We start from the raw sequence: 27939 nt of genomic DNA, 5'->3' as shown, positions 1-27939 counted from the left end.
TCAATTTTCCCCAAGTTACGCACACTCACGGCCATGTCAGTCAACATTCCAGCTAGATTTCTTTTTCAGAAACTTGACCAAGTCTTTCCAGAATGTGGATGGAAAAGTAAATGTTGTGCATACTTGAGTCATTGTTGAAGAAGAAGAAGGGACACTCGCCCATCCACATGTGTGTGGTGCCACAACCACCTTTATGAGAACACACTGCTGTCAGTGAAGGGACAGGCCCATGCGATGGGGCAGTGAGCGGGCTGCCCAGGTAAGGATGCACCCGTGGTCGCAGGGTGGGAAACCAGCTCACTTCACTACCTCCGTGCATGGTCTGCCAGCCGAAAATATGCGTGTTCAATGGGTAATCTTGCCCACAGAACTTGTTAAGGTTTTCATCTTCTGGTACAGTCGTCTCCTGAAGTCTCCAAATTACAAGTTAGTTCAACTGAACAATTCACCTCAACCTGGAAACGAGGGTGGAAGCCAATGCTTCCGCTCGGAGGCCACGGAAGAATGAATGTGAAAGAGAAATTGTCCCACGCCTAGAGAGACGCTGGAACGCCTCTCTGACATCGTGAAGAAAACCCCAAACTACACACCATATAAAAAAGATGTCTGACTACATAAAAAGTAAGGACTTCTATTCAGACCCCACAGATAAACCCACAGAAGAAGGACTGGGAGGAGAGTTCACAGCTGGTGAACAAAGGGGTTGACGTTAGTCCAAGAACTCCCACATCTGCCAAAGATGCGAACTGCCAGACATGCAGAAGATGTGGACGTCGAGGTGCGTGAGCCCAGTGTAACCAGAAGGCACACTCAAGACACGGAGACCACATTCCAACCCTGGGGACGGCAGGTATCAGAAGGCGACCATGCTGAGAGCTGGGAATATAGTGGGGACACTACCTCTTTCTCATGGTAGGAGTGTGGCCCAGCCCTTCTGGAAACCAAGAAGGAAGGTATCCCCAGCAGCACCACTCAGGGGTCCTCAGAGGGACCTTAAAGATGTCCTGCCGGTTTATCTGGGGGACAGCGGGGAGATCTGGGGGGATGTGGGTTACCTGGGGGGATGTCTGCATTATCTGGGGGTGTCTGGGTTATCTGGGGTGTCTGGGTTATCTGGGGTGTCTGGGTTATCTGGGGGTGTCTGGGTTATCTAGGGGAATGTCTGGATTGTCTGGGGGTGTCTGGGTTATCTGGGGTGTCTGGGTTATCTGGGGGTGTCTGGGTTATCTGGGGGATGTCTGGATTGTCTGGGGGATGTCTGGGTTATCTGGGGGTGTCTGGGTTATCTGGGGGGTATCTGGGTTATCTGGGGGTGTCTGGGTTATCTGGGGTGTCTGGGTTATCTGGGGGAATATCTGGATTGTCTTGGGGTGTCTGGGTTATCTGGGGTGTCTGGGTTATCTGGGGGTGTCTGGGTTATCTGGGGGTGTCTGGATTGTCTGGGGGTGTCTGGGTTATCTGGGGGGTGTCTGGGTTATCTGGGGTGTCTGGGTTATCTGGGGGAATATCTGGATTGTCTGGGGGTGTCTGGGTTATCTGGGGTGTCTGGGTTATCTGGGGGAATATCTGGATTGTCTGGGGGTGTCTCGGTTATCTGGGGGTGTCTGGGTTATCTAGGGGAATGTCTGGATTGTCTGGGGGTGTCTGGGTTATCTGGGGGTGTCTGGGTTATCTGGGGGGTGTCTGGGTTATCTAGGGGAATGTCTGTATTGTCTGGGGGTGTCTGGGTTATCTGGGGGGTGTCTGGGTTATCTGGGGTATCTGGGTTATCTGGGGGAATATCTGGATTGTCTGGGGGTGTCTGGGTTATCTGGGGTGTCTGGGTTATCTGGGGGTGTCTGGGTTATCTGGGGTGTCTGGGTTATCTGGGGGTGTCTGGGTTATCTGGGGGTGTCTGGGTTATCTGGGGGGTGTCTGGGTTATCTGGGGGAATATCTGGATTGTCTGGGGTGTCTGGGTTATCTGGGGTGTCTGGGTTATCTGGGGGTGTCTGGGTTATCTGGGGGTGTCTGGGTTATCTGGGGGAATATCTGGATTGTCTGGGGGTGTCTGGGTTATCTGGGGTGTCTGGGTTATCTGGGGGACGTCTGGGTTATCTGGGGGAATATCTGGATTGTCTGGGGGTGTTTGGATTATCTGGGGGTGTCTGAGTTACTTGGGGGGGAATTGGAGGCAGCCCACCTGCCTCAGCATGTAGTAGACAAGTAAAATGTGCTAGAAGCCAGGGCTGGGCGTCATTCTGAAACATGCCTGATTTTTTTTTTTTTAAGATTTTATTTTTCCCTTTCTGTCCCCAAAGCCCTCCGGTACATAGTTGCACATTTTTAGTTGTGAGTTCTTCTAGTTGTGGCATGTGGGACACCACCTCAATGTGGCCTGAGGAGCGGTCTCATGTCCATGCCCAAGATCCCAACTGGTGAAACCCTGGGCCACCGAAGTGGAGCACACAAACTTAACCACTCCGCCACGGGACAGGCCCCTGTGATCTTTAAAAGCATAGAGACCCTTAAGAAATGTAAAAACAGACGGTGTGAAGCCCACGCTTGGGACCCTTGGTGCAGGACACCCCATCTGAGCCCCCAGGGTGGGGCGCTGATTTGCTCACAGCAGACCTTGGGCCCAGAAATACTGCTTCTCAAGACTCAATTGTTGGATGAATTATTGAATGAAGGTAAAACTCCAACCACACTAAATATTTTACAAAGATAGCATGAGTATATCCTGTTATAGTGGGAAGGGGACCAGCCACGAAAGAATAAAAGAAAAACGCTCCACCGCAGCGGGTCTCGGCAGGCAGTGGGGCGTGAAGGTGGCGGCTGCGCTCTCCGCTGAGACCAAACCCAGAAGTGTGGGCGCAGTTGTTCTTGAGGGAGGGCGAGGAGGAAATGGATAAGCTTGGGATTGGAATCGGGGGTGATGAAGGTCAGGGAGGTGGCAGGGAGCCCAGGCCAGAAACGCCAAGACCCCCAGAGGCTACCCCGGGAGCTGGCACAGGTCACCGGACAATGCCTGTTGATGGCATGGGGTGATGGGGAGGATGTGAAGGACCTGAGGGGTAGCAGGACCGCGGAGGTGATGTGGGGAGACCCCGGCGGGGGCACAGGGGTCAGGGGTTCAGTTGGGGGTGACGGCTGCAGTGGAGGCGGGGGAGGACACGAGGCGGTGAGGAAAGGCGCCCACAGTGTCCGCGCGCCGGCTGTCCCGAGCTGGGGAAGGGGGTGTCCAGTCCCCTGTCCGTGTCCGTGACCCTCCGCGAGTGGCGGCCAGGCTTCGGGTAGGCAGGCGGAGAGACTGCAGGAGGCAGAGCGAGGAACCCCCTCTTCGCCAGAGCGGCTCCCGCGGCCACTGGGCCGGGCGAGCGGGGATTGGGGTGCGGCTGGTCCAGCCCACCCCTCCCGCATCTCCACCGTGTGCGCTACCACCCCCCCCCCCCCCGCCCCCAGGGCGACCAGAGCCCCCAACTCAGCCTCTCGAAACCTGAGGAAGAAGAGGGACCAGTCATTGTCAATTCGTTTTAATTTAAATATTTTTTGCAAAGTCATCGCCGGCGCCGCATCTGCGTGGCGGGGTTGGGGGGGGGGGGGGGCCGGGGGGCGGAGCCACGCCGGGAGCCGCCGCAGGTAAACAGCCCCCTCCCCGCGCGGGAGCGGGGCCGCGGGCCCAGCCAGGGACAGCCGCCGCCCCCGCCGCCAGGACGCGCCTGGGCCCGGCTGGGCTGCAGCCGAGGCGGGGGCGGCGGCCCTGCGCCCCCCGCATCCCCCGGGGCCCCGGCGGCCCTACCTCTGCCCACGGGGGCGGCGGCCCTGCACCCTTTATCCCGCCCGGCGCCCCCCGTTCGGTCCCAGCGTCTGCTGCTACCCTTTCCGGCGCCCCCGCCCGTGCCCCCAGCCCGCGTCCCCGGTGTCCCCCACCCGCGTCCCCAGTGTCCCCCGCCCGCCGCCCCGGTGTCCCCCGCATCCCCCGCCCGTGCCCCGCTGCCCCGCCCGGCGCGCACCGCGCTCCCCCGCCCGCGCCCGCGCCCCCCGGGCCGCGCCCCCGCCCTCCATGCACCACCTCCTGGAACAGTCCGCGGACATGGCGACGGCGCTGCTGGCCGGGGAGAAGCTGCGCGAGCTGATCCTGCCCGGCGCGCAGGACGACAAGGCGGGCGCTCTGGCCGCGCTGCTGCTGCAGCTGAAGCTGGAGCTGCCGTTCGACCGCGTGGTCACCATCGGCACTGTGCTCGTGCCCATCCTGCTGGTCACCCTGGTCTTCACCAAGAACTTCGCAGGTGAGGCGGCGCGGGGGCGCGGGCGGAAGGGGCGCGCCCGCAGGTGTCAGCGCCTGGCGCGTCCCCTCTCAGGCCACCTCGCGACTCCATCCCACGGGGACCTGGCGGTGGTGGCGGCGCCCCAGGAGTCTCCCAGCAGACCCTCACACTCGCCCATCCCTGCACGTGTCGCCAGTCGCTGGGGCTGCCTCAGAGACCTTTCTTCTCAGATTTATTGTTTCTACCTTCCATTCGCTCACCATGAGCACCCGTGTGGACCCGTCCTGCACAAAAGAGGGGAGAGGTCTGGCGTGGGAAGGGGAGACCAGGAGGGGGAGTGGGCAGGATCCGAGGGAAGGAGGAGTGGCCAGGTGGAGACCAGAAAAGGACGGTTCAGTTGGTGAGAATGACAGCTAATGCCGGAGGTTGGCTGAGCTCTCGCGCTGCTGGGCAGGGGCTGTGGGGCGGGGTCCCTGAGGCCGGCAGGTTCTGGTCAGGTTTAAAGTCAGGCCTCCTGGGAGCACTGGGTGCCTGGGGAGGTCTGCACAGACACCATGAGGCCCGGCTGGGCTGGAGGCAGCCTGAGGCGGTGGTGGGCCGTGGAGCCGCCTGGCCGAAGCAGGAGGCCCGGAGCCTCTGAAGGCTCATGCAGGTGGAAGGGGAAGTCGACAAGGCAGAGAAGGACGGGCAGAGTCGGGGTTGAGATGTGGAGGCTGTAAGTCAATAGAGGTGGGCCTGATTAGATTTGGTCATCGTGGGGTGCCTTCAGGGCCCCTAACAAGAAGTGCCCCAGGTGAGGCAGGAAGATGGACAGAAAGTGTGGGCCGGACTGTGCAGCCTAGGGACCCGGAAAAGGAGTAGCTCCTGCTGCCACAGCCCTCCTGAGGGGAAGGCTCGGGCAGGTGGAGACAGGAAATGGCGCCCTCCACCCAGAGTCTGGCTGGCAAGGGGTCTCAGGGCCCAAGTATCCAGGGAGGCCTCTAGGAAGCCCATCAGCTGTGCTTGAGGCCAGAGGTGCTAGTCCGTGGCAGAGGAGGTTGGGGTTCCTGTGCATCCTTCCAGGAGGGGGGAAGGATGTGTGGCTCTGTCCCCTGAGTGACACTGGCAGATGGTCTTGCACTCTGCATTGGCTCTTTCACAAAGGTCTTGCCTTTCAGAGGTCCCTGTGACCTGGGGCCGCTGGGCCTGAGCATGGACATTGTACAGGCTGCCTAATCTCACCGCAGGGCGGGGGCACGCCGGTGGCCAGACACTCAGACACTCCAGAGGTCAGGGCACCAACATCCGCGCTGGGAGGCACAGCATACTCAGATGTGGGCATGACCCCTGTGTGTTCAGTGACCTGCACGGTGTGCCTCGCATGTCTGGGCAGCATGGATGTATTCGTTTCCTGGGGCAGCTATAACAAATGAGCACCGACTGGTGGCTCAGAACAAGAGCTTTATTCTCTCACAGTCTGGAGGCCAGAAGGCTGAGATCAAGGTGCAAGCCTCCAGGCCAGGCTCCCAGAGGCTCCAGGGGCAGGTCCCTCCTTGCCTCTCCGTGCTTCTGGTGGTGCTTCTCTGGTTCCCGGCTGTCCTTGGCCTTCCTTGGCTTCATTGCGGCTGCAGCATCCAATTTCTGGCTCAGTTTTCACTCAGGCATCTTCTTCCTGGGTGTCTGTATCCAAATTTCCCTCGTCTGATTGAATTGGGGGCCACTGTACTCCACTGTGACCTCATCTTAGCTTGATCACACCTGCAAAGACCCTATTTCCAAAGGTCACATTATGGGGACCAACGGTTGGGACTTGAACATCCTCTGGGGACACAATTCTACCCACTGCAAATACCCAGAGTAGGGCAAGCTCAGGACTCAGTCACCCTCAGGTGACCTCCTGGCACAGGGCCCCCACTGTGGTGTTCTGTTGTGAGTCCGGCTCACCCCATGTGGGGCATCAGCACCTGTCTGCATCCAGCCAGGCCTGGGCTTCCCCTGGTGTGTCCTTCATCCCTGGTCCTGGCAGTGCCCTTGGCCTCCCCACATGGGCCTGCCCCTTCACATCCACCTGTGTTTGCTCACAGAAACGTGTGCACCCCTTAGTCCGACTGCTGATGTGGGCAGTGCATCCTCAGCATGGATAAGGAAGGCCTTCTGAGTGGTGGCAGGTGGGTGCCAGCATCTGCTGTCCAGCATCCAGACCTGAAACCTGCCTCTAGAGCATGCCCAGCCTGCGAGGCAGGTTTGCCCCACGGAAATCTTGTCCCCGGTCACAGAACGAATGGGGTTGGGCACCCAGCTGGGAGCAAGGGGCTCCGGCGCTCACCCCCACCGACCCTGCCTGGGGTGGACTCTGGGTGCGCCGGTCCTCCCTGCGTGCTGTGGACCAGGGGAGAGCTGTCCTCTCTGTGCCCTGGTTTGCTTGTTGGGGACACATTGGCAAATGCATGCTGGCCGTCAGGGTTGTGAGGAGCCAAGAAGGCGGTGCTAGCCCCCAGCCTGGGGCAGCCTCGCCTCGGAACCCACCAAATGCCAGGGCTGTCATGTCCCCAGGCTGAAGGGCGGCGTCAGGAAGACCCGTGGCTCCTGGCCCGGGTTGCTGTGAGTAGACCCCTACCACACGGCCCCACCCAGCGGAAGTCAGAGGGGTCAGGTGGGCACGGCCGAGACAGAGGGGAGGGCAGAGCTGAAGGGTTGGCAGTTCCTGGGATGTTATTCAGGCCCCAGACAGGGGTACCAACAGCTGCTTTTTCTTAAAATGGCCCAATAATCGGTTCCGCGTGAGCTGGCTGCAGCTCTCCCAGCGGGCGGGTGTCCCCAGGTGTGCTCGCCCCGCTCAGCCCTCAGCCGTCCTTTTTGAGGAGGAAAGGCAGGGAGCACTTTGTCCCACGAGGACGAGGAGCATGAGCGGCCACGGGCCTCGGTAGAACCAGGCACAGCCCCTCACAGGCCTGGGTGGGCCTAGAACCTGCGTGGCTGACAGCCCTCGGGAGGCGCTGCTGCTGCAGCTCAGGGGCCAAGCCCTGGGGTCTCCAGGTGGGCTTGTGAGCAGTGAGACCCCACCCAGCAGCTCAGGAAGAACAGCTCTGTGCTCCTGCCACCTCCCCACCCCGTGCTCTCTGAGGGTCCCCCGCTCCCGCGTAGTGGTCCCACCCGCCAGGCCCCCAGCACCCTGGGAGGATGCTCTTCGCACCACCCTGGGGGCGCTGGGGGAAGGGTCTGGGCAGAGGAGGCACTGCCACCCCGTGCCAGCTTCCTGCGGCTGCTCTGACAAGTGACCGCACGTTAGCGGCTAGGAACAACTGGGAGTTATTACCATCCAGTTCTGCAGCTCAGGAACCTGAGGTGAGTCTCATGGGCTAAGATTCAGGTGCCATCAGGTGCCTCCCTCCTGGAGGCTGCACGGGGAGCCTCTTCTTTGCCTTCCCAGCTTCTAGAGGTGCCACATCCCTGAGCTCGCCTCCTCCGCCTGCAAGGCCAGCCGAGGGGCCTCTTCTCCTCTCCGACCTCTGCTTCCACCTCACTCAGACTCTGACCCTCCTGCCTCCCTCTTACGAGGACCTCTGTGATCAGTCAGGCCCCCCAGACAACCGGGATGATCCCCCTGCAGAGTCGTGTCAGGTGACCTGGCTGCAGGTTCTGGAGATGAGCACACAACAGCTTTGGGGAGTTGGCCGCAGCGTCCCATGACGGCTGCAGGGTCTGGCAGCAATCTGGGGTGAGGGGCCTGAGAGGAGGAGGAGGGGCCCGCCAGCCAGAGCGGCAGGCTCAGCAGAGCTGACGGCACTGGGAGGGACATCCCCACTCCCCAAGTGAACAGGGCAGGAGGGGGGCCTGAGGGGCAGGTGCTGGCAGGATGGTTGGGGCGGCGGGCAGTGAGTCAGCTTCCATCTGGAAGGGCACTTGGGCATGGGCAGGCTGAGGACCCAGACTCAGGGCTAGGAGGGGACGCTGTTGAGGGCCAGGCTTGGCCTGGGGGTCAGGAGCAGCCTTCGGAGTGGTGCCTCAGGCCCCTGCACAGACTGGTTCTTCCCTGAAGCTGCATCACCAGCACCTGGCTCTTGCTCCGGAGTGACTTTCTCCGCGGTGCTGTCATTGGCTCGCGTGCTCAACAATGGGGTTTCCAGGAGTACCCAGGACCCAAAGGACCTCTAGGCCACCATGTCCTCTCTCAGGGGATAGCCAGGGGTCCAGGGTCCACACAATGCTGCCCTCTTGGGAAAGGGGCCCTCGAGAAGCTGGCTCTGTTTGCTTGTCCCCACTCAGACACCCTTGCTTGCCCGGGCAGGGACCCCATGGCACTGCCGTGTGTGAGCACCCTGTGCCCCAGGTCTGCTGTGATACAGTGGCTGCACCCATGCTCCCACCCAGAGTCAGGCCCAGCACCAAGGCCGCTGCAGCGTGAGCCGGAAGACTCAGAGCAGCACTTCCATGCGGGGCCACCTGCACACCTTTGCCTCCTCTGGCACCTGCGTGGCCGGCGCACCCTCTCTGCTGCGGCTCAGGGGCACTGTTAGCTTCTGCAGGCGCGGGCAGGTTGAAGGAGGAGGGAGACCCTGGTGGATGAGCCCACGGGGCCTGAGGTCAGAGTGGCAGAGCCCAGGAGGCGTGAGGAGGCGTGAGGGCCTGTGGGGCGTGCTGCTCTGTGGCTGCAGTGCTCACGGCTGCTGAGAGCCTTCTTCCACTTCCCCTGTGGCCTCTCTGGAGCTGGGCTGGGGTCCAGCGTCCCGAGGCCTCCCTGCCCCCCAAGAGAGGAGGGTCGGCCACCCCTTGGCTTCCGGCTTGGCTGTGAGGACAAAACATAAGTGAATAAAAAGCCATCTTCTCAACCAAGACAGTTAGTTCTTCTGCCTTCTCCAGCCCAGCTCTCCACTAGGCCGCAAATCCATGTCCTTGTTGGGGACCTTGGGCTGCAGATAGTTTTCCTGACCCTCCCAGGCCTCCTCTCTGCCCTTGTCCCTGGCCAGGCCCCCATCTCTCAGGTTCATGTGGCAGCAGCTTCCTCAGGGAGCCCCTGAACCCACCACCCACCAAGTCTAAGCCAAGCTCACCTGGCCCATCCACTCCTGCTCCCAAGCCCTCTGTGACTCCCCAGGCCCCTCCAGACGACCATAGGACTGCACCCCCTGGAATGTTCTGTGGGCCCTGTTCTGGTGATCTCCAAGGCCTACTCTGAGCCCCCCTCAGCCCTCATGACAGTGTAGGGTTGTCAGCCTAGTGGCGATGGCCTGGGCTCTGTGCTCAGTGAGGGGCCGAGTGACCTCCGAATGCTGGGGCTAGAGGCTCTCTGTGGGCCTCTGTGGGGTCTCTGCCCAGATGTGTAGCTGGCTGCTGTCCCCAGCCCCCTCGGCCCATGCACAGCACCAGCAGTGACCATCTGCTTCTACGAACGTCAAATGTGTTTCTCTGTCCATGCGTTCAGGGCTCGGGATCACACAGATAGGCGGGCAGGCAGGCAGACAGACGTGTTGGTTCCTGCTGCTTCCTTGTCTCAGTTCCTGTGAGGTGAGGGCTTAAGCTGGAGCAGTGGAAGGCTGAGCAGACCCTCCCTGGGGGCTGTTCTTTGAGAGTGAGAGAGAGGGTTGAAGCTGTGGCGGGCCTGGCACATGTGCCACATGGTGGCTGTGGTCAGGGTGCTGGGGACAGTGCCCTCTGGGCTGGGGGCCAAGGCTCTCCTGGCCCACAGGAGGTCCTGCTGACCCTGGCTGTGTGGGGAGAGGGGCTCAAGCCTGGCCTGACAGCAGAGGTACCCGGCCTCCAGGGCTGAAAACATTAGGAGCCAGCACTGCACACAGGATGGCGCCACGCCTGCCAGGTTTACCCTTGGGGGAAGTGTTCACACGGACACCCCCGCAGGTGGACCCCTGTGTGGGCCTGAGCGTCACACACCTCCTCTTCCAGTGGGTTTGCACCCATCGTCTTCTGGAAGGGAAAACTCGAAGTTCAGTGAGGACTGTTTTTCCTGCTGTTTGGGAGGAGATCTCCACTGCTCTGCCTTCATGGCAGACATAGTGGTCCTGCTGGTGACCGCTTCCTGCTGGACTCTGGGGGGTCACTGCCCCTGCCCACCCAGCGTCCTGGGTTCCCAGGCCTGCCCTCCCCAGGACAGTGGGTCTTGGAGAGAGACCCCTCACCCCTCAAGGGCAGGCAGACCCCCACTGGCTTCTTTTTCATTGTAACACCCTAACTGCCTCTGGCCGACAGGACCTGTCTTGGCCACCTGCCCTCCCTGAAGACAGAGCCCTGGGCAGTGCAAGGCCAGGGGCTGGTCCAGCTGTACCATTGGAAGAGGGCCCCTAGCTGAGTGGCATGGCCTGTCCTGCCCCTCTCTGGGACTCAGTTTCCCCATGTGTACTTGGAAACTTTGTGGCATTTGGAGATGGGCCTGAGGTTCCAAGTGCAGGTTGGTCTCCAGGGCTGCGGCAGGCAGAGCTGTAGCCCGTGCCGCAGGGGGCTGTCGTCTGTGTGTCGGAGATCCCCAGGGTGAGACCCCCACCAGCATGGTGAGGACATAGGGGAGGAGAAGCCGCCTGGGACTGGGGGGTTTCTGTTTGAGGCATAGCAGTCCCTGTGCAGGCAGCTGTGTGGGAGGGGCCCGGGGGTCTGAGCCGCAGCTGGGCCCAGCCCGCGTCCCCTCTCTGCCCGCAGAGGAGCCCATTTACTGCTACACGCCACACAACTTCACCCGCGACCAGGCGCTGTATGCTCGCGGCTACTGCTGGACGGAGCTGCGGGATGCGCTGCCCGGTGTGGACGCCAGCCTGTGGCCGTCGCTGTTTGAGCACAAGCTGCTGCCCTACTCGCTGCTGGCCTTCGCGGCCATCATGTACGTGCCTGCGCTGGGCTGGGAGTTCCTGGCCTCCACCCGCCTCACCTCGGAGCTCAACTTCCTGCTGCAAGAGATCGATAACTGCTACCACCGGGCCGCCGAGGGCCGCGCTCCCAAGATCGAGAAGCAGATCCAGTCCAAGGGCCCGGGCATCACAGAGCGCGAGAGGCGCGAGATCATCGAGAATGCGGAGAAGGAGAAGAGCCCAGAGCAGAACCTGTTCGAGAAGTACCTGGAGCGCCGCGGCCGCAGCAACTTCCTGGCCAAGCTGTACCTGGCGCGGCACCTGCTCATCCTGCTGCTCAGTGTGGCGCCCATCTCCTACCTGTGCACCTACTACGCCACCCAGAAGCAGAACGAGTTCACCTGCGCGCTGGGCTCGTCCCCGGACGGGCCTGCGGGCGGCGGGGGCCCAGCCGTGCGCGTCAGCTGCAAGCTGCCGTCAGTGCAGCTGCAGCGCATCGTGGCGGGCGTCGACATCGTGCTGCTCTGCGCCATGAACCTCATCATCCTCGTCAACCTCATCCACCTCTTCATCTTCCGCAAGAGCAACTTCATCTTCGACAAGCTGCACAAGGTGGGCATCAAGACGCGCCGGCAGTGGCGCCGCTCGCAGTTCTGCGACATCAACATCCTGGCCATGTTCTGCAACGAGAACCGCGACCACATCAAGTCGCTCAACCGGCTGGACTTCATCACCAACGAGAGCGACCTCATGTACGACAACGTGGTGCGGCAGCTGCTGGCCGCCCTGGCCCAGTCCAACCACGACGCCACGCCCACCGTGCGTGACACGGGCGTGCAGACCGTGGACCCCAGCGCCAACCCCGCCGAGCCCGAGGGCTCCGCCGAGCCGCCCGTGGTCAAGCGGCCCCGCAAGAAGATGAAGTGGATCCCTACCAGCAACCCGCTGCCCCAGCCCTTCAAGGAGCAGCTGGCCATCATGCGCGTGGAGAACAGCAAGGCCGAGAAGCCCAAGCCCGTGCGCCGCAAGACGGCCACGGACACGCTGATCGCGCCGCTGCTGGACGCGGGTGCGCGCGCAACGCACTACAAGGGCGGCCCCACCCCGGGCCCGGGCGCCGCCCCCGACAAGAAGCATGCCCGCCACTTCTCCCTGGACGTGCACCCCTACATCCTGGGCACCAAGAAGGCCAAGCCCGAGGCCGTGCCCACCGCCCTGCCCGCCTCCCGGAGCCAGGAAGGGGGCTTCCTGTCCCAGGCGGAGGAGTGCGGGCTGGCCCTGGCCGCTGCACCCACCAAAGGTAGGCAGGGCCAGGAGGAGGAGGGCGGCCCCCCAGAGAGCTGCCTGGTCCTGGGCAGGGAGTGGGTGTCCAGGGCCCCAGGGAAGGGAGGACCCCACCCTCCATACCAGGCACCTAGTGTGAGGAGGTCAAGGAGTGAACCAGCTGATGGCAAAGGGCCAGGGCGGCAAGATCCTCGAGGGCCCTGTGAGGCACACAGGAGGACAAGGCTGGGCCCCAGGGCCACCAGGGACATACAGTAAGGTGCTCAGGCCCTTGAGAACGTTCTGGAAACGGGTGTGGCTGCTCCTAGTGCAGCTAGAGATTTGGCCCAGGCAGGTGGCTGTGTGCAGAGAGCAGCAGCTGGCCCGTCAGGCTGAGGCCACCTGTCCCAGGGCACCTTAGAGCCACAAGCCCCCACCAGGCTCTCTGCAGCCAGCCTGCCGGGTGGGGACCTGGAGGGGTCAGCGGCGGTAGAGAAAGGGGCCGCCTGTGGGGTGTGACGCGCCTGTGTTCTTGGCTATTTGCAGATGCTTCGCTCCCTGAGAAGGAAATCCTGTACACAGGAGAGCCGGCTCGGGGCTCGCTTCCCCCCGGGGGCCCGTTTCACGTCTGTTCACCCCCGACAGCCCCCGCCACCGCTCCTCTGTCACCAGCCAGCCTGGGCAAGGCTGACCCCCTCGCCATCCTGAGCCGCAATGCCACCCACCCACTGCTGCACATCAGCACCCTGTACGAGGCCCGGGAGGAGGAGGACGGGGGTCCCCGTGTGCCCCCGGACGTGGGCAGCCTCATTGCCATCCCCCCGCCACAGCAGATCCTCATTGCCACTTTTGACGAGCCGAGGACAGTAGTGAGCACTGTGGAGTTCTGAGGGAACAGGGCTGCCTTGGCCATCACAGGCCCTCTGCATGACCGAGGTATGCCGCAGACCCCAGCCCCGAGTGGACGCGGCCTCTGCTTTGCCCAGCACCGCCCGCACCCCCCAGCCTCCTGTCCGCATGCCTTGGGGCTCAGCACTTCTCCCACCGCCCCCCCAGATGGCATCGTCAAGGTGCTGGCTGGGCCAGGGGTTGGCTGTGACCCCAGTGGAGCCCCCGGCCGGAAAGGGCCAGAGTCGCCCCCCACCCCTGCATCAGGCACTCGGCTGCGAGATGAAGAGTTTATTTTTTTAGTCAATTTTGTCTTGGGCCCAGGACACTGGCCTGTGAGGGGCTGGGCTGTGGCAGGACAGTTCGGATACTGAGCCTGGAAGAAAACTGGGGATGGTGGCACAGCCGGGCCTGGCCACTCCCAAGGGGTCCCGCTCAGGGCTCACCCTGCTGCAGGGACTGGGAGCCCTCAGGTGGGAGGTGCCAGGGTCTGCCCTCCAGTCAAAGATCAACATGCACTTTCTCCTTGTACCTGACACACCTGTACTTTATTGTACTCTGGTTACTGTAACTCGCTAGCGTGTGTGTCACAAGGAGACTTAGGATGCACTTCAAGGATGGTGTGTGTGAGCATGCGAGCATGTGGGCAACGGGCAAGGCTGCCAGTGTGCAAGTGGATATGTGTGTGATTGGGCGAGCATGCAGGTGTGTGCAAGTGTGTGTGTGTGTATGTGAGCAGGTGCGGGGGTGAGCAAGTGTGTGTGAGACTAGGCCTGCGCGCCAGTGTGCAAATGAGGGGAGGAGTCCAATGCAATAACCATGTCCCCACCCGGGCCACCAGCCCCCGGCTGAGGGCCCATGCCGCTTCCCAGGGGTCCAGGGCTGGCACTCGGCGGGTCTGTCCTATTACCTCAGCCACGGCAACAATGTGACAGTATTAACAAGGTAGCACCGAGCATATCAATAAATACTATTCTGGTACCACCTGAGTCCCGAGTGGTCCATCCTGTGGAGGCCTGTGCTATGGCGAGACCTCCCACATCTGGGCACCTCCATCCAACCTGCATGACCCTCCCTGACCTGCCATTATCACAGGGGGATGCTGGTGAATGGCAGGGCCGGGGGAGGTGCTCCGCTGCCCTCCAGGTTGCCCAGGGCCCTGCTGAGCCCCCAGCAAGGCAGGAGCATGCTGCTGTCACTCATGGTTGATGTGTCATGGCATCTGGCTAACATGTGTGCACTCTGGGCCCTAGGGTGATTCAGGGGGCCCCTGCCCCACAGGGCTCAGGCTCAGCGAAGATGAAGGCATGAGCCCCCAGGAAGCTGTCCCCTCCATCATGCTTGGGGGCAGGAGGCCATCGGATACACTTGGGGGGAACAGAGATAGCTGGCAAAACCTAGGAAGGCTTCCTGGAAGAGGCACCCTTGATGTGCTCTGGAGATGCTCATAATGTCAAAAGGGTCCAGGGTGGGGGGCCTTCATCACAAGGCCCAGGACTCGGGTGGGGATGAGGCTGGTCCCGTGGGTGCAGCACAGAGCCACACACACACTGCAGGCCACAGCAGGTGACCCTGAGGGTCTGAACAAAGGCAGCTGGGCCAGAAACCCATGGGGGCTAGAGCAGGCGGGGTGCAGCCGAGATTAGAGTGGACCTGACTGGCCTGGGCTCCCAGAAGCCCTCCGCAGCCCCACCACCACCACCACCGTGGAGCAGCCCTGAGTTGCTGCACTCAGCAAGACCCCTCCACGGTCTCCAGCTCACCCTGCATACAGGGACGGCAGCAGTGCTCCCGCCCCAGTGGCTTCACTGAGAGTAGAGACGGTCCCAGAGTCCTGAAGTGTGGTGACTCCATCTCCTGCACTTTCCGTCCTGCCAGTGAACACATGTGCTGCCAGCCCCAGAATGTCTGCACCCACACCAGTCCAGGCCCTTGGTGTGTGAACTGACCCCTTGTCCTGGTTTGCTGGGGAAGAGAAGGGCCCAAGTCACCGTCCCGTGGAAGCAAACACCTCACTGCAAGTGTGGGGGATGCCACCCTGCCCGGCGAGTGCAAGAGGGTGCCCTGTGGGCTCCAGTGTTCTTTGAAACACCCTCGCACCCTCCGTCTCCTCGCTCCTTCCCCCGGCCCGGGCAGGGTGGCCAGGCGCTGCTGTCCCTCTCACAAGGCAAGAGGTCAGGGAGAACCCTGCACCCCATCCCACACAGCGAGGACTGGAACCCAGGCCTCTTCCCACCACACCAGCACAGTGTGGGCATCTCAACCAGACTTGCTCCAAACCCCCGGGAAAGTGCCCCAGAGTGGACCATGGCGCAACACCTGGTAAATACCCGCTGCCTTCCTGTGCGAAGGTGGCCAAGGTGGTCCGTAGGGTGGAAGCAATCTGTGCCAGCACAAAGGAAGTGAATAGTGAGAACTGGATGGAGAGAGTGGGGACAAGAAGTGTGCGCCCTCCACCAAGGAGGACGGAGGCCACCCTGAGGCCAGCCAGGCCCCTCCGGGACCAGGAAGCTATGTGGGGGTGGAGCCTCTGTGTCTGCCAGCAGACAGCCCAGCCTGGTGCCAGGAGTGGACGGGGGATTATCTCCCACATCAGCTGGACCACAGGAGGGCCACCCCCAGACTCAGAATGCGGGAAACTGTGACCCCTACAAGTCACAGTGCCAGGTGCAGCTCCTCAGAGACCCAGGGCTGGGGCCAGACCCAGTGTCCGGGTCTGGGTGCTGAAGGACTGGCCCTGCAGGCCCAGACCAGGCACGGGGCTTGAATGCACTACCCCTCACTCCCAGGCCTGCAGGTGGCCCTTATAGCTCCAGGCTGAGGGGAGGACAGCCTGCCAGGGGCAGTCATTACTGAGGCCCCCACTCCAGCCCGTGGCCCCAGAGTGACTTGTCCCATGTCTCTCTTCTCCCTTTTTTCCTCAGCGGAGCCCCTCCCTCTCTCCCACAGGCCAGAGCAGGGGAGCAGGGACACAGCTTCCTGCAGACTGGAGTCCTGGCCACAGGGCAAGCACAGGTCAGAGTGCCTGGGGCAGGGACCTGGCCGGGTTCAGGGTCGAGGAGGTGGGCACGAGCTTCAAGGGTTCCAGCTAGGGGTCGAGGGGACCTGCTGGGGGTCCAGGCGCGGGGCCAGCAGGCAAGCCATCACTACACCCACTACCTGCCTGGCGCTCGGCCCAGCCACGGCCACCAGGAGGCTGGTGTGGCCCAGGATGAAGTCCTGGGCGCCGGCACCAAGCAGCTGCTGGCGGGCAGCGAGTCGAGGGTACACTGTGACCCTGGGCCCAGGGGAGCCCGCGCCGTCCACCTACAGCCCGGCCACAGCCCCTCAGCGCCCAACGTGCACAGCCACTCCGGCAGGCCGCCAACACCACGCCGGACGCCGGCAAGGCGGGGGCCAGGGCGCTGCACCGGGGGTGAGGCCACCGGGGAGAGGGCGCTGAGAGCGCAGCGCCGGAGGAGGGGCGGGTGGGGAGTCTTGGCGGCCCTCTCCCACGCCCCGAGGCCGCTGGCAGCCGCCTGCTCGGCCAGATGGGGACGAGGGTCCAGCCTCGGGACCCTCGGGGTCCGGGCCCCTCCGCTGGCAGCAGGACGAGGGCTCCAGTTCGCCAGGGTCCGCCTGTCCTGAGGCCCCCGGCCCCTCCAAGGGTTGGGGTCCCGGCTTCCGGCCGGGCCAGCCCTCCCGGGGACCCTGACCGCCATGCAGGAGTCTCGGCGGCCCCCGCCCCGGCTGGCTGCGCGCCGACCGGGAGGGCCGAGTGGAGCCCACGTGTGCGCTCCTCGCGTTCCCCTATGGGCTGTCCTTCTCGTGCGGGACTGACAGTTCTGTATCATTGGACGTAAAACCACCCCGTGGACGCCGTACGAACGTCATCCCCATTTTACAGACCGGGAACTGAGATCAGAGAATTTAAGAGCGTTTCACAAGTTTGCCCTGCTGGGGTGGCGGGCCGAGGACTCGAACACACGGCCGCATCACCGCCGCCTGCGTCCTGGGACGGGCGGCGCCAAGGGCCCGGGGGGCGGGGAGGTGCTTCCCGCGTGCGGGCCCCTGGGAAGTGTAGTCCGCGAGTGCTCGCGCGCAATCCTCTGGGAAGTGTAGTCCGCGGTCGCAGGCCGGGCGCGCCGCCCGGGCGGGCAGGAGGAGCGCGGAACTGCGCTTCCCAGCATGCCGCGCGCCGCCCGCCCCGCGACCCCGGCCCGCCCTGTCCGGTGGGGCGACGAGCCGCATGGAGGCCGGCTGAGGAGCGCCCCCGCCTAGGTACGCCGCGCGGCGCGGGCCTGGGGCGAGGGGCGGCGCGCGCGTCGGCCCCGGGGTGCGGGCCGGGGTCGGGTCGGGTCCGGTCGCGGGCGGGGTCGGGGGCCACCGGGCTGCAGGTCGGGCCCAGCCAGGTCCCAGCGTGGAGCCTCGGCCAGAAGGGTCAGCCCCGGCCTCCGAGGAGGGCGCGCCCGGCTGGGGTGGACGGCGAGGGTCGCGAGGTCTGGAGGGCTCGAGTGGAACAGGCCCGGGCCGGGGCTCGAGGTCGGCGTGGGGGTCGGGGTCGGGGTCGGGGTTGGGGTCCGGGGCAGCGGCGGGCAGGGAAGACGGCCCGGGGTCCGGGGTGAGGCGCGGGTCCCCACCTCCCCAGGCGGCGGTGGCAGAGTCGGGGGAGACCCCGGGCCCCTCGGGCTGGCGGAGGAGGGTTGCCATATGGACAGAGCCGCCGAGGTCCCCCGCCGTGTGCCGGCCACACTTGGGAGGCCTGTCAGTCCTTCCTTGTTTCCGCGGAGCAGCTTTGCTGAGACGTGACTTACTGCTGCAAAGTTCGCACACCGTCTGTAAAGACTGTCCCGGGAAGGGAGTCGCGGCTGCCTTGGCGTCAGCATCTCAAAAACAGCTGGGCACTCCGCTGGGAAGTCTCCGCTGCCGTATGCGGCCCCGACAGCCTCATTAGGAGGGCTGCGGTTTCCAGGTGGAGTCCTCCTGGCTTTCGGCGTCGGGAGAGGCGGATGTGCAGGCCGTTGGCTCAGTGCGCCTCTTTGTAGGCTTGGCTCTCCGTGTCTGTCCCTTTTGCTGCTGCTGCCCCCGTTGTGGTGTGACTAGGAGAGAGCCTTGCCCCTGAGGCCGTGGTCAGCCTTGCACAACAGCCATGACGCTGTGGTCTGAGGCTGCCAGGCAAAACTGCCAGGAGAGGGCCTGGCAGGGTAGATGTGCAGGCCTGCACCCTGCAGTGGTGGTCAGTGTGGGGACCCAGCCCTGGGCAGCATCCAGGTTCTAGGAGGGTCAACCAGGTGTGATGGGCAAGGAGCCTTTAGGGGCTCCAGCTCAGATGCAAGTTGGCATCTGATCCCAGACTTAGCCACAGCTCCGTGAAGCAGGTCCTGCCAGACCCAGGGGGTCTCCGTGGTCAAGGGTACCCAGGCTTCAGAAGTGGGTGTGTAGGGGATGTCAGGGGTTTGGCCCCACCCTGCTGCCTCGCAGCCAGTCATTTCCTTCTGCAGCTGGCTGATCTGTCCAGTTTGGGACCCTTGGCTTTCTGAGCAGGCCCTGTGGGTTGGTTGGGAGGTACGGATTTTTCTGGGAACTCTATTCAGTGCTGGTCAGTTCTTGGTCAGCACTAGGAAGCCAGGCTGGGGTCTGAGAGGCAGTTTGTGGCTTCCCAACTTTTAGAGGGATGAGTGGGAGAGGATGGGTGTCTCAGTCTACTCTGCCGCCATAGTATAGTATGACAGACTGGGCAGCTTAAACAACAGACTGTTTTCTCCCGGTTCTGGAGGCTGGAAGTCCAAGATCAAGGTGCCAGCTGATTTGTTGCTGGTGAGGGCTCTTTCCTCCTGGCTTGCAGGCGGCTGCCTCCTCACTGTGTCCTCACGTGGTGGAAAGAGTGCTCTCTGGTGTCTCTTCTCATAAGGGCACTGATCCTAAGATGAGGCACTGCCCTCGTGGCCTCATCTTAATCTAATCACCTCCCAAACGCCCCCCTCCAAATACCATGGGAGTTAGGGCTTCAATATATGAATTTGGGGCGACCCAACTCAGTCCACAGCAATGGGACCCAGGAGAGGGGACAGCTGCCTATGCTGGGCAGGCATGAACCTGCGGCCTGCCACTCACACTATGAACTGTCTGCTGTGCTCAGGTTCTGTCCTGAAACAGACACCCAGCACGACATTTTCGATGCTGATAACCTCGTGCCACACAGAACACTAACAGGGCTGCACACCTCGGGAATCCCTAAGACCAGTGGGGCTTTTCCTGCCCTTCGAACTGGGCGTCTTCTCTGGTGCTCTCAACAAGATGGGTCCTCTCAGAGCTGTCAGGAATTCCCACACGTTTAGAGTTTGTTTTCCTGGAAGTATGTGGGTGATTCTGCTGCTGTCATCTGCGTGGAGGTTTATAATTTCCGAAGCCAGATAGTGGTGTTGTCCCTTGCCACACACAAGGAGACAGGCTAGGGGAACCCATATTGCGGTGTCTGCTGAAACCAGGCCACTGGTTCTTTGCGTACCCCTTGGGTTTTGCCTCTGCCCTCCATCTTGGGGACAGGAGACCATGACCCACTGAGGGAAGCCCAGAGGGGTATAGAGGTCGTGGGCTGAAGTGACATCTGAGTGTGGCACCTGTTTTGCAGCTGGGAGAGGGCCTACTGTGTGTGGACAGGCTGGGTGGCTGGGTGGCCACTCTAACCACCTCTGCCTTGGAGGCAGGAGCTAAGAGTCCTCGCAGGTCGAAGCATCTTGCCCACGGCCGCACAGTGCTAAGTGGCCCGTCTGAGATCTGGCCAGCCCCGCGGCCATCTCCCGCAGCACGGTTGCTGGCAAACCAGCTGGCCTGTTTGCCAGATGACCTGGCCTTAGGTGGCCTTGCTCACGAGGCATCTTCCAGCTCTTGTGCCCAGCACCTTCCCCAGGCCATGCTCAATGGACGGTCCTTGGCCGTGACTGCTGATGGAGGGGACTGAGGCGTAGCTGGATGTGGCAGAAGTGTCCTGATTTGTCCGGGCGTCCTGGCGAGGGCTGGGCCTTGGAGACTGGGTTAGGAGGGGGCACATTTATCCCCCTTTGTGGTGTCAGCCAGGGGTCTGCTGGTCGCTGCAGGGTGCAGAGGTGTGATGAGCTGCCAGGACTCATTGCTCCAGAGATTGTGTGGCAGGAAACCAGGAAGGATGCAGGTGCTCCATGGGCAGCCGCCTGTGGGTGGGGGGCGATGGGGGCCAGACCCAGTGGTCTGTGAGTTTGGGCCCTTTGCTCTCCTCCAGGCAGCTGGGAGAATCTTGGGTCCCAGCCATAAATACTTGAAAATGCATGGTGGTGAGCAGGGTGTGGGGAGGGGATTAACAGCCCGCTGAAATTATGTCCCACAAGGGTCTTACCAGGGACCCTGGCTGAGGCTGATGGAAACCAGAGTACCGGAAAGTGTGTAGACCTGATAACATCAGAGAGAGGCACGCCTCAGAATCACGAGCTCTTAGTGCTTAAAGGGGCCTCAGTGGCCTTCCTGCCTGACCCCTCCTAGGCTAGGCACCTGCCTCTCAGGAGCAGCTGCAGAGAGCAGTACAGGGAGCTCAGGGGGACCCAGGTCCTGGCGCTGCAGTTGGGTGCCCCAGCCTTGGGGTTCAGGGCTTGGCTTCAAGCCAGACAGGCTTGACTGTCCCCGCCCGCAGGAGCCAGTACCCAGAAAGGCGCGTGGAGTGGGCCTGGAGCCTGTGCACAGTGGGGCCTGCCTGTCCCCCACAGGTGCAGGCTTCCTCCTGGCCTTCAGAGGGCGGGTCTGGCCAGGCTGGGTGCAGGGAAGGCTAGGGCAGAGGCCAACCCAGACCTGCGGTCGCCACACCCATAGGAGGGAAGGCTAAGGCAACGTGGTGGCCTCCCGTTGGCTGGCTGTCACAGGAGCCTCCCCAAGACAGCACGGGATGTTTTCTTAAGAAGTTACTAGACTCTGGCAGCCTGTGCTGCTCAGAAGTAAGAATCGTTTCTTCCCCATGTAAAGCCAGACTGAGGACAATTATCTCCAGCTTCACCTTCTGGGCCGGCTCGGGAACCTGAGAGGTGCACAAGCCCCAGCCCCCACAGCTGGGCCCACCCTCCAGCTTCAGGCACAGCTCCCTGTTTACATTTTCATTGGTGCCTTGCATCTGAGGTTGGAGGCCCTGGTGGTAAGGCCACGAGGTTGGGCAGAGGCCTGGCCATGCTCAGGCCGGGTGTGCTGAGACCGGGTGCCAGCATGCCCACTGGGAGGAGTGCAGTGCCCTGTCCTGGAGGCCAAGCCAGGCCCAGACCTCTTACCCTCTGCAGAGGCCCACTGTGTCTGACTGCCAGGCTGGACACCGGATCAGGCGTTTGGTGACATGGGGACAGAACCCTGCGCCTGCTCTGAGCCGCCTGCCCAAGATGGTTCCTCTGGCTGCAAATGAGGAAATGAGCTCGGAGAGGGGCCGGGCACGGAGCCCAGGTCTGTCCTCGCTGCAGCTGTGTCACCACGGGGTGCAAAAGGGGAAGGAGCCTGACCTAGTGCCATGCTTATTCTGTTATTTGTTTTCCCTCTTTATTATGAAAGTTTTGAAAAATGTGCAGCCATAGTGAAAGTGCAGTGAGCCCTGGTGCGTCACACAGCCCTGCAGGTCCGCCCTGTGTGTCCCCCAAGCCTGCTTCTGAAGCACATCCAGAGGTTGTTTCATTTTGTCCATAAGTTCATGTCTGACAGATACAGACTCTTTAAAACAAAACCATGATACTGCACCACAACTAGAAATAAATCAGAACAGTTCCTTAATGTGACACCCTCCAGTCACTTGTCACATTCCTCCAAAGGGCTCATCATTTCCAGCAGCTTTCTCGAGCTGAGCCCTGGCCAACGTGGCCGAGCCCAGCCCGTGAGCTGCGCTTGCAGCCGCCCAGTCCTTTGGCAGCAGGACCCCGGCTCCTACAGCCTAATGCGCAGGTGGACCCATGGGCTGTGGTGGACTCTGGTTTGGACTTTTCAGCGGCATCTTGGGGAGGTGCCAGTGTCCAGTCCGCCTCTGCAAGTGCCGCCCCTGTCTAGGCGTAAAGGTGTCTCCGAATCACGCTGGCACCGGGCTTTACCCGTCCCTCCCTCTGCTCCTTCCCGTGGCCATGCTGACGTCTGTGATGTCACTGTGTTGTCACCCACACCGTAACTCCTGAGAGTGGGACAGCAGCCACGGCGTGTATCCCAAAGACGCCAACAGCCATCGTCTGCTGAGGGTTTAGTGCTAACTTGACACACAGATTCACTTCTCTTTTCCTTTTTTTAGGGAGTTTTGTAAATTGTGTTTTGTTGCAAAATCACAAAGGAAATGTCCAGGAGTGCCCGGCTGCCCCCGGGGCGTGGGTGGCCAAGCTCCCACTCTTCCTCTGTTGGGTAAACAGGAGGGAGGGGGTGAGTCCCACTCTGCGGGGAAGTTCACTGGCGGGCGAGCCAGGGTCTCCAGCTCTGAGCTGCAGGACTTGCGCATCACTCCTGGCCTGAGTCCTTGCGCCTGCCTTGCTTGGCCCTGGGGAGCCTGGGCCTCAGTGTCCTGTGATTGACGGGGCTCGCGTGGGGAGCTGGTGGCCAGTGGTGTGGGGCAGGGAGGCCTCAGTCTCACCCACAGATCATTTAGGTCCATTGGAGCCCCTGACGGAGCCCGAGGCACACAGAGCCCCACGCGTGGCCCCAGGGCTCCAGGTGAGGACGCGCTTCCTGTGTCTCCTCAGGCCTCACTCATCGGTGTCGGGAGCTGCTGCCCAGCCATGGAGGGGGAGGAGGAGCAGCCACCTCGGGAGGTCAGAGGTCTGGGCTGGGGTGCTGGGGGCCTGCTTCTTGAACAACCTTGGGCTCAGGGCTGGGCCAGCTGCTTAGCAGAGTGTGGGGTCCCGGAGGATACCCCCTCCTTGTTGTGGCCTCCTAGGGTCACTCTGGCTGTTACTGTGCATAAAACACCTTGTGTTTTCTGTGGTGTTCCTGGGTCAGTTGAGGGAGCCCTGGGGCAGGGTGCCCTGGACGAGGGCTGCGTACAAGGTGATTACCACAGACAGACTTTTAGTCGTGGGAGTATATGGCCCCCAGGGCCTGGGAGTTCCCAGGGGCTGTAGAGCAGCTGCACGAATCCTGGGCAGGCCTGTCAGGGCAGGTGGGTGCCCTGAGCCTGGGCAGGCCCGGAGAGGGTGGGCATCTAACTCAGACACTCTCCTCCCCTCTGCAGGCTGACACGGAACCTGTTGTGATGTCGGGGGCCTCAGACGTGGTGCCCAGGGTACTTTCTGGAGAACCCCAGAACCTGTGTGCGTCCTCCTAGGATCACTCGGTGCTGGGCAGGAGGGTGGGCTGCTCCCTGGCTGGCAGGGGCTCGGACTGGGTGACCTCCCAAGTTTGTGGTGAACCCTAGCCCACCCGGGCTGTTGGGAGGGATCGAGAATGAGTGGGGTGAGCGGAGCTGCAGCAGAGGCCCTTCCTCAGGGCAGGAGGGCTGGTGCTCCCGAGCTGCCCTGGAGCCCCTTGGCCCTGCACAGCCTCCCTGGGTGCTCCGCTCCTGGCGGGTGCTGAGTTTGCCAAGGCCCAGCCCGCTTTCCTCAGGGTGGGGTCTGGTCAGATGGCGCCGTGCCCAGTCGCACACTGTAGTGAGCGAGGACCAGTGGCTTTGCATGCACGCGGCAGCTCATCCAGGCTGGGAGGGACCCCCTGTGGACAGTGCTGCTTGTTGGCACCATCTGGGTTCCAGGGTGCATGTGGCCCCCACCTGGCACCCTTGCAGTCCTGAGAGCCTGGGAGCCAAGGGGCTCTGTGGGCGGGTGTCCCCAAGCTGTGCCTTGCTGTCCTTGCAGCTGACGTGGATGCTTTCAACCTGCTCCTGGAGATGAAGCTGAAGAGGCGGCGAGAACGGCCCAACCTACCGCGCACCGTGACAGAGCTGGTCGCCGAGGATGGGAGCAGGGTGTACGTGGTGGGTACAGCCCACTTCAGTGATGACAGCAAGAAGGACGTGGTGAAGGTGAGGCCCGTCATGCGGGTCTGACCCCAGGCAGGGCCATGCCCCTTTCTGTAAGCCTCCTGTTGCTGGGCCACTACACCAAGGCCCCTCCACAAGGAGGTTTCCCGTTCTACAGGCCCTAGGCTCAGCCGCATGCGGGTTTTCTTTTTAAGGACAAGTGTACCTATTTTGCAACTTCCTCTTTTTAGTTGCTTAAAGAACTGAGTTGTCACCACAGCAGATAAGTTGGCCCTGGGGTTGCCGGGGGTGGGCCTCTCGGGCCTGGCCTGGGCTCTGCCCACAGGGTCGGGGTCAGGGTCAGCGCTGAGGGCAGGGCACCAGGGCATAAGCCGCGTGTCTGTTACAGACCATCCGAGAAGTGCAGCCCGATGTGGTAGTCGTGGAGCTCTGCCAGTACCGCGTGTCCATGCTAAAGATGGACGAGAGCACGCTGCTGCGGGAGGCCAAGGAGATCAGCCTGGAGAAGCTGCAGCAGGCTGTGAGGCAGGTGCGGCCATCGGGCCGGCGGGTGGGCTGTGCAGCCACTCGGCCACCTCCCTAGTCAGCTGTGCCCTGCCGAGCCCCAGGGGGACCTGGGGCCATGCTCCCTGCTCTGCCCACCTGTGAGCCCGAGGCCTCTGGTCAGCGCAGAGGTGCCCAGCCCACCCTGGGGCTTTGTCTGGTTGAGGACCCTTCACCCTGGCCCCTGGTGGAGGGGAGGCATTTGTTGGGTTTCGGACAAGGAAGGAAAAGGTAGACGATGCTTCATCCCCAAGGGAAGAGGCCGCAAAGACTCTGCATTTGCTGAGCAGATCTCTGGTGATGCGGGGCTGGTCTCAGTGCCATCCGACCTGCTTGCCGGCCCAAAGCATTACCCCCTCCGTGTCTCCTGCACGTGGGCCCCAGGTACAGGGCTGGAGTCAATGCACACCTATAGACACCCCGAGGGGGATATGGTCAGAGGAGTTGGGGTCTGGGCTGGAGGGGTGGGGGGAAAGGGGCGTCCACAGGGCAGAGGCCAGGCAGCCAGTCCATGACAGTGTGGCCCTGAGGCAGGCCTGCCTTGAAAGGGTTGTCCAAAGGGCTAAGGGACAGATAAAGGGCCAGGAAGGGCCTCGGAGTGTCCACTGTGGGCATGGGCGCCTGCTGCCAGGCCCTGCTGAATGTCAGCTCAGGGCCCTTGCTCCGCCCCTGGGCACAGAAAGCCATGTGCTCTGTGCTAGTGTAGCCGCTCACCCTCAGGCTCCCCTCTGCCTGCAGAATGGGGTCATGTCTGGACTCATGCAGATGCTGCTGCTGAAGGTGTCAGCCCACATCACCGAGCAGCTGGGCATGGCTCCTGGTGGCGAGTTCAGGGAGGCCTTCAAGGAGGTAGGTCTGGGCTCCGGGGGGTGCTCAGGGCTTGGGAGCTGCCCTGGGGCCTGAGGGTTCCCCAACCGACACCTGGCCTCTGCCCAGGCCAGCAAGGTGCCTTTCTGCAAGTTCCACCTGGGCGACCGGCCCATCCCGGTCACCTTCAAGAGAGCCATCGCTGCACTCTCCTTCTGGCAGAAGGTCAAGTTGGCCTGGGGCCTGTGTTTCCTGTCCGATCCTATCAGGTAGGGCTCACTTGGCGTCCTGGAAGACAGCCCTTTCTGGGAAAAGTGGCTAGTGGCTGGGGGATAACACGTAGAGTGCCCAGCCCACACCTGCTCTGGCCTGGCCTGCCATGCAGCACATCCCTCTCACTCTGGGCCTAAGCTGCCTTGAACAAGGCCTTCCTGCCCCTTCCTTCCCCTGTGAGCCCAGACAAAGGGTGCCTAGGTCCCTGCCCTGGGTCAAAAGCACCAGCTTCCTCTTGGCCGCCCCATCCCTGCGGGGCTGGCAGCACGCCCTTCTGCCCCCAGCAAGGATGACGTGGAGCGGTGTAAGCAGAAGGACCTGCTGGAGCAGATGATGGCGGAGATGATCGGCGAGTTCCCCGACCTGCACCGTACCATTGTCTCAGAGCGCGACGTCTACCTGACCTACATGCTGAGGCAGGCCGCCCGGCGCCTCGAGCTGCCACGCTCCTCTGACGGTGACGGCCAGCCCGGGCGGGGGCTCCCTGGGGCCCTGTCGCTGCTAGCTGGGTGCTGACGCGTCGCTCCCCTGACAGCCGAGCCCAGGAAGTGCGTGCCTTCTGTGGTGGTGGGCGTCGTGGGCATGGGCCACGTCCCCGGCATCGAGAAGAACTGGACCACTGACCTCAACATTCAGGAGATCATGACGTGAGTGCCGCCTGCCCACCCCTCGCGCTCCCGAAGCACAGAGCCAGGCTGGGGGGCTGGGCTGGGGCTGGGGGGGGCACATGCCCTCGAGCCAGGCCCAGCCCACCTTCCCTCCCCCAGCGTGCCCCCGCCGTCCGTCTCCGGCAGAGTGTCCCGGCTGGCCGTGAAGGCTGCCTTCTTAGGCCTGCTGGGCTATGGCCTGTACTGGATGGGGCGCCGTGCCGCCAGCCTGGTCCTGTCACTGCCCGCCGCCCAGTACTGCCTGCAGAGGGCGTCCGCAGCCTGGCCGCACAAGTAGGAAGGACAAAGAGAGCCACCATGTCTGTTGGGGCCACACGTGGCCGCTCCTGTGTTGCAGCCGAGGGGCGCGGGGGCCGGCCCCCTGAGGAGCTTCTGGGTGCCACCCCCTGTGGGGGTCCAGGCCCAGCCTCCCCTGCCCTCCCCCAACCTGCCCAAATAAAGAATTATTTAACTGCTCAGAGCTCAGGCTTCCCAGCCAACCCTCCCCCTGCAGGGGCCGTTCACAGGGCTCAGGGGCAGCAATGGGACAAGCTGGTGGGGAGGGGCTGAGGCACACGCCACCCCTCTTGCCCTCGGGCCCAACCTCACTGTGCCTTCTCACGGGCCAGCGGCAGGAGTGCCTGGCCCGGGAGCATCTTGTGGTGGGTTCCGGGCCAGTGGGTTCTGGGCCATAGGTTCGGGGCTGGCACATCTGGGAAGGGCTGGATCGCCCCATGCAGCCCTGGCATGGCTCCCGGGAGCCTGCCTCCCAAAAGGGCAGCTTGGCCAAGCTTGGCGGCCTGGACCTGCACCAGCACGGGCTCCGCCTGCAGAAACTGGGGCTTTGGCTTTTAAAAATGACTGAACTTTTTTTACTCAGGTAATTTTAACTTAAAAGAAAACAAACTGAAGCAAATGTCAGGAAATACTAGCCTTAAATCTGGTTGGGACAAAGAGGACATCTTTTTCTTGGGATCTCAGTCCTGAGAGGTTAAGTGTGTGGGAGGGTCAGCTTTGGCAGTAGGGCCAGGCTGGCCTCCGGATGCTGCCCTTCCAGCTGCCCCCTTGGTCGCCTTCAGCCAGTGGGGGATCCAGGTCTGCCGCCCTCTCAGTGTGAGCCTGCCTGGGCTGTGGGCAGTTGAACTTGCTTCCTGTGCCTCTGGCAGGGGGACCCGGGAGTCACCGTGGCCCTCAGTGGATGGATGGCGTGTCTGCCAGTTTGCAGTTGTGTCAGCACGTGCCCACCACCCTCCCGCTGGCCCGCTTCTGGTGGTCCAGACAAGCCCAAGGTTGGGCTGGTCCCACACAGCACTTCCGCCCCAGTCGTCACTTGTGTGCTCAGTCAGTCGCTCCTGGTTGTCTGTTTACGACATTGCATCTGTGCAGCCCGTCTGGGGCCCAGGGCCACATTTGATTGTTTGTGTTGATTCCATGTCTGACCAAATCAGGTGAAACCCATGGCCGTGAGCTGGGCTAGGGAGCCTTGGGCTGGCTGGACCATGTCCTTCCTGTCATTCACACGCTCGTGTATGCGTTCCTTAGAAACTGAAATAAAATCTTATTTTAGAA

At 62.4% G+C, this 27939-nt stretch overlaps 2 protein-coding genes across 4 annotated transcripts; both read left to right on the top strand.

Moving 5' to 3' along the window:
- Positions 1–3579: 3579 nt before the first annotated feature.
- PANX2 (pannexin 2) lies at positions 3580–14179 on the top strand. 2 transcript variants are annotated; one of them, XM_044777352.2, is made up of 4 exons: positions 4141–4270; positions 6313–6396; positions 10877–12322; positions 12832–14179. In XM_044777352.2, the coding sequence occupies exons 3-4, from the start codon at positions 11053–11055 to the stop codon at positions 13173–13175; spliced, it is 1614 nt and encodes a 537-aa protein (XP_044633287.1). In that variant the 5' UTR covers positions 4141–4270; positions 6313–6396; positions 10877–11052; the 3' UTR covers positions 13176–14179. The 2 variants fall into 2 exon arrangements, with proteins under 2 accessions (XP_014719988.1, XP_044633287.1); XM_014864502.3 differs by lacking the exon at positions 6313–6396 and having other exon boundaries at positions 3580–4270.
- A 3091-nt stretch (positions 14180–17270) lies between these two features.
- TRABD (TraB domain containing) lies at positions 17271–27939 on the top strand. 2 transcript variants are annotated; one of them, XM_044777335.2, is made up of 10 exons: positions 17271–17433; positions 22869–22937; positions 23357–23435; positions 23976–24142; positions 24489–24629; positions 25382–25492; positions 25580–25719; positions 26008–26180; positions 26259–26370; positions 26491–27939. In XM_044777335.2, exons 2-10 carry the CDS (start codon positions 22905–22907, stop codon positions 26666–26668), a joined length of 1134 nt encoding a protein of 377 aa, XP_044633270.1. In that variant the 5' UTR covers positions 17271–17433; positions 22869–22904; the 3' UTR covers positions 26669–27939. The 2 variants fall into 2 exon arrangements, with proteins under 2 accessions (XP_044633270.1, XP_070362781.1); XM_070506680.1 differs by having other exon boundaries at positions 17400–17433; positions 22775–22937.

The sequence above is a fragment of the Equus asinus genome, chromosome 4 (assembly GCF_041296235.1).
Source record: "Equus asinus isolate D_3611 breed Donkey chromosome 4, EquAss-T2T_v2, whole genome shotgun sequence".
Taxonomy (NCBI): Eukaryota; Metazoa; Chordata; class Mammalia; order Perissodactyla; family Equidae; genus Equus; species Equus asinus.
Note: the sequence above shows the minus strand (reverse complement) of the source record. Positions and strands in the feature narration are given on the sequence as shown.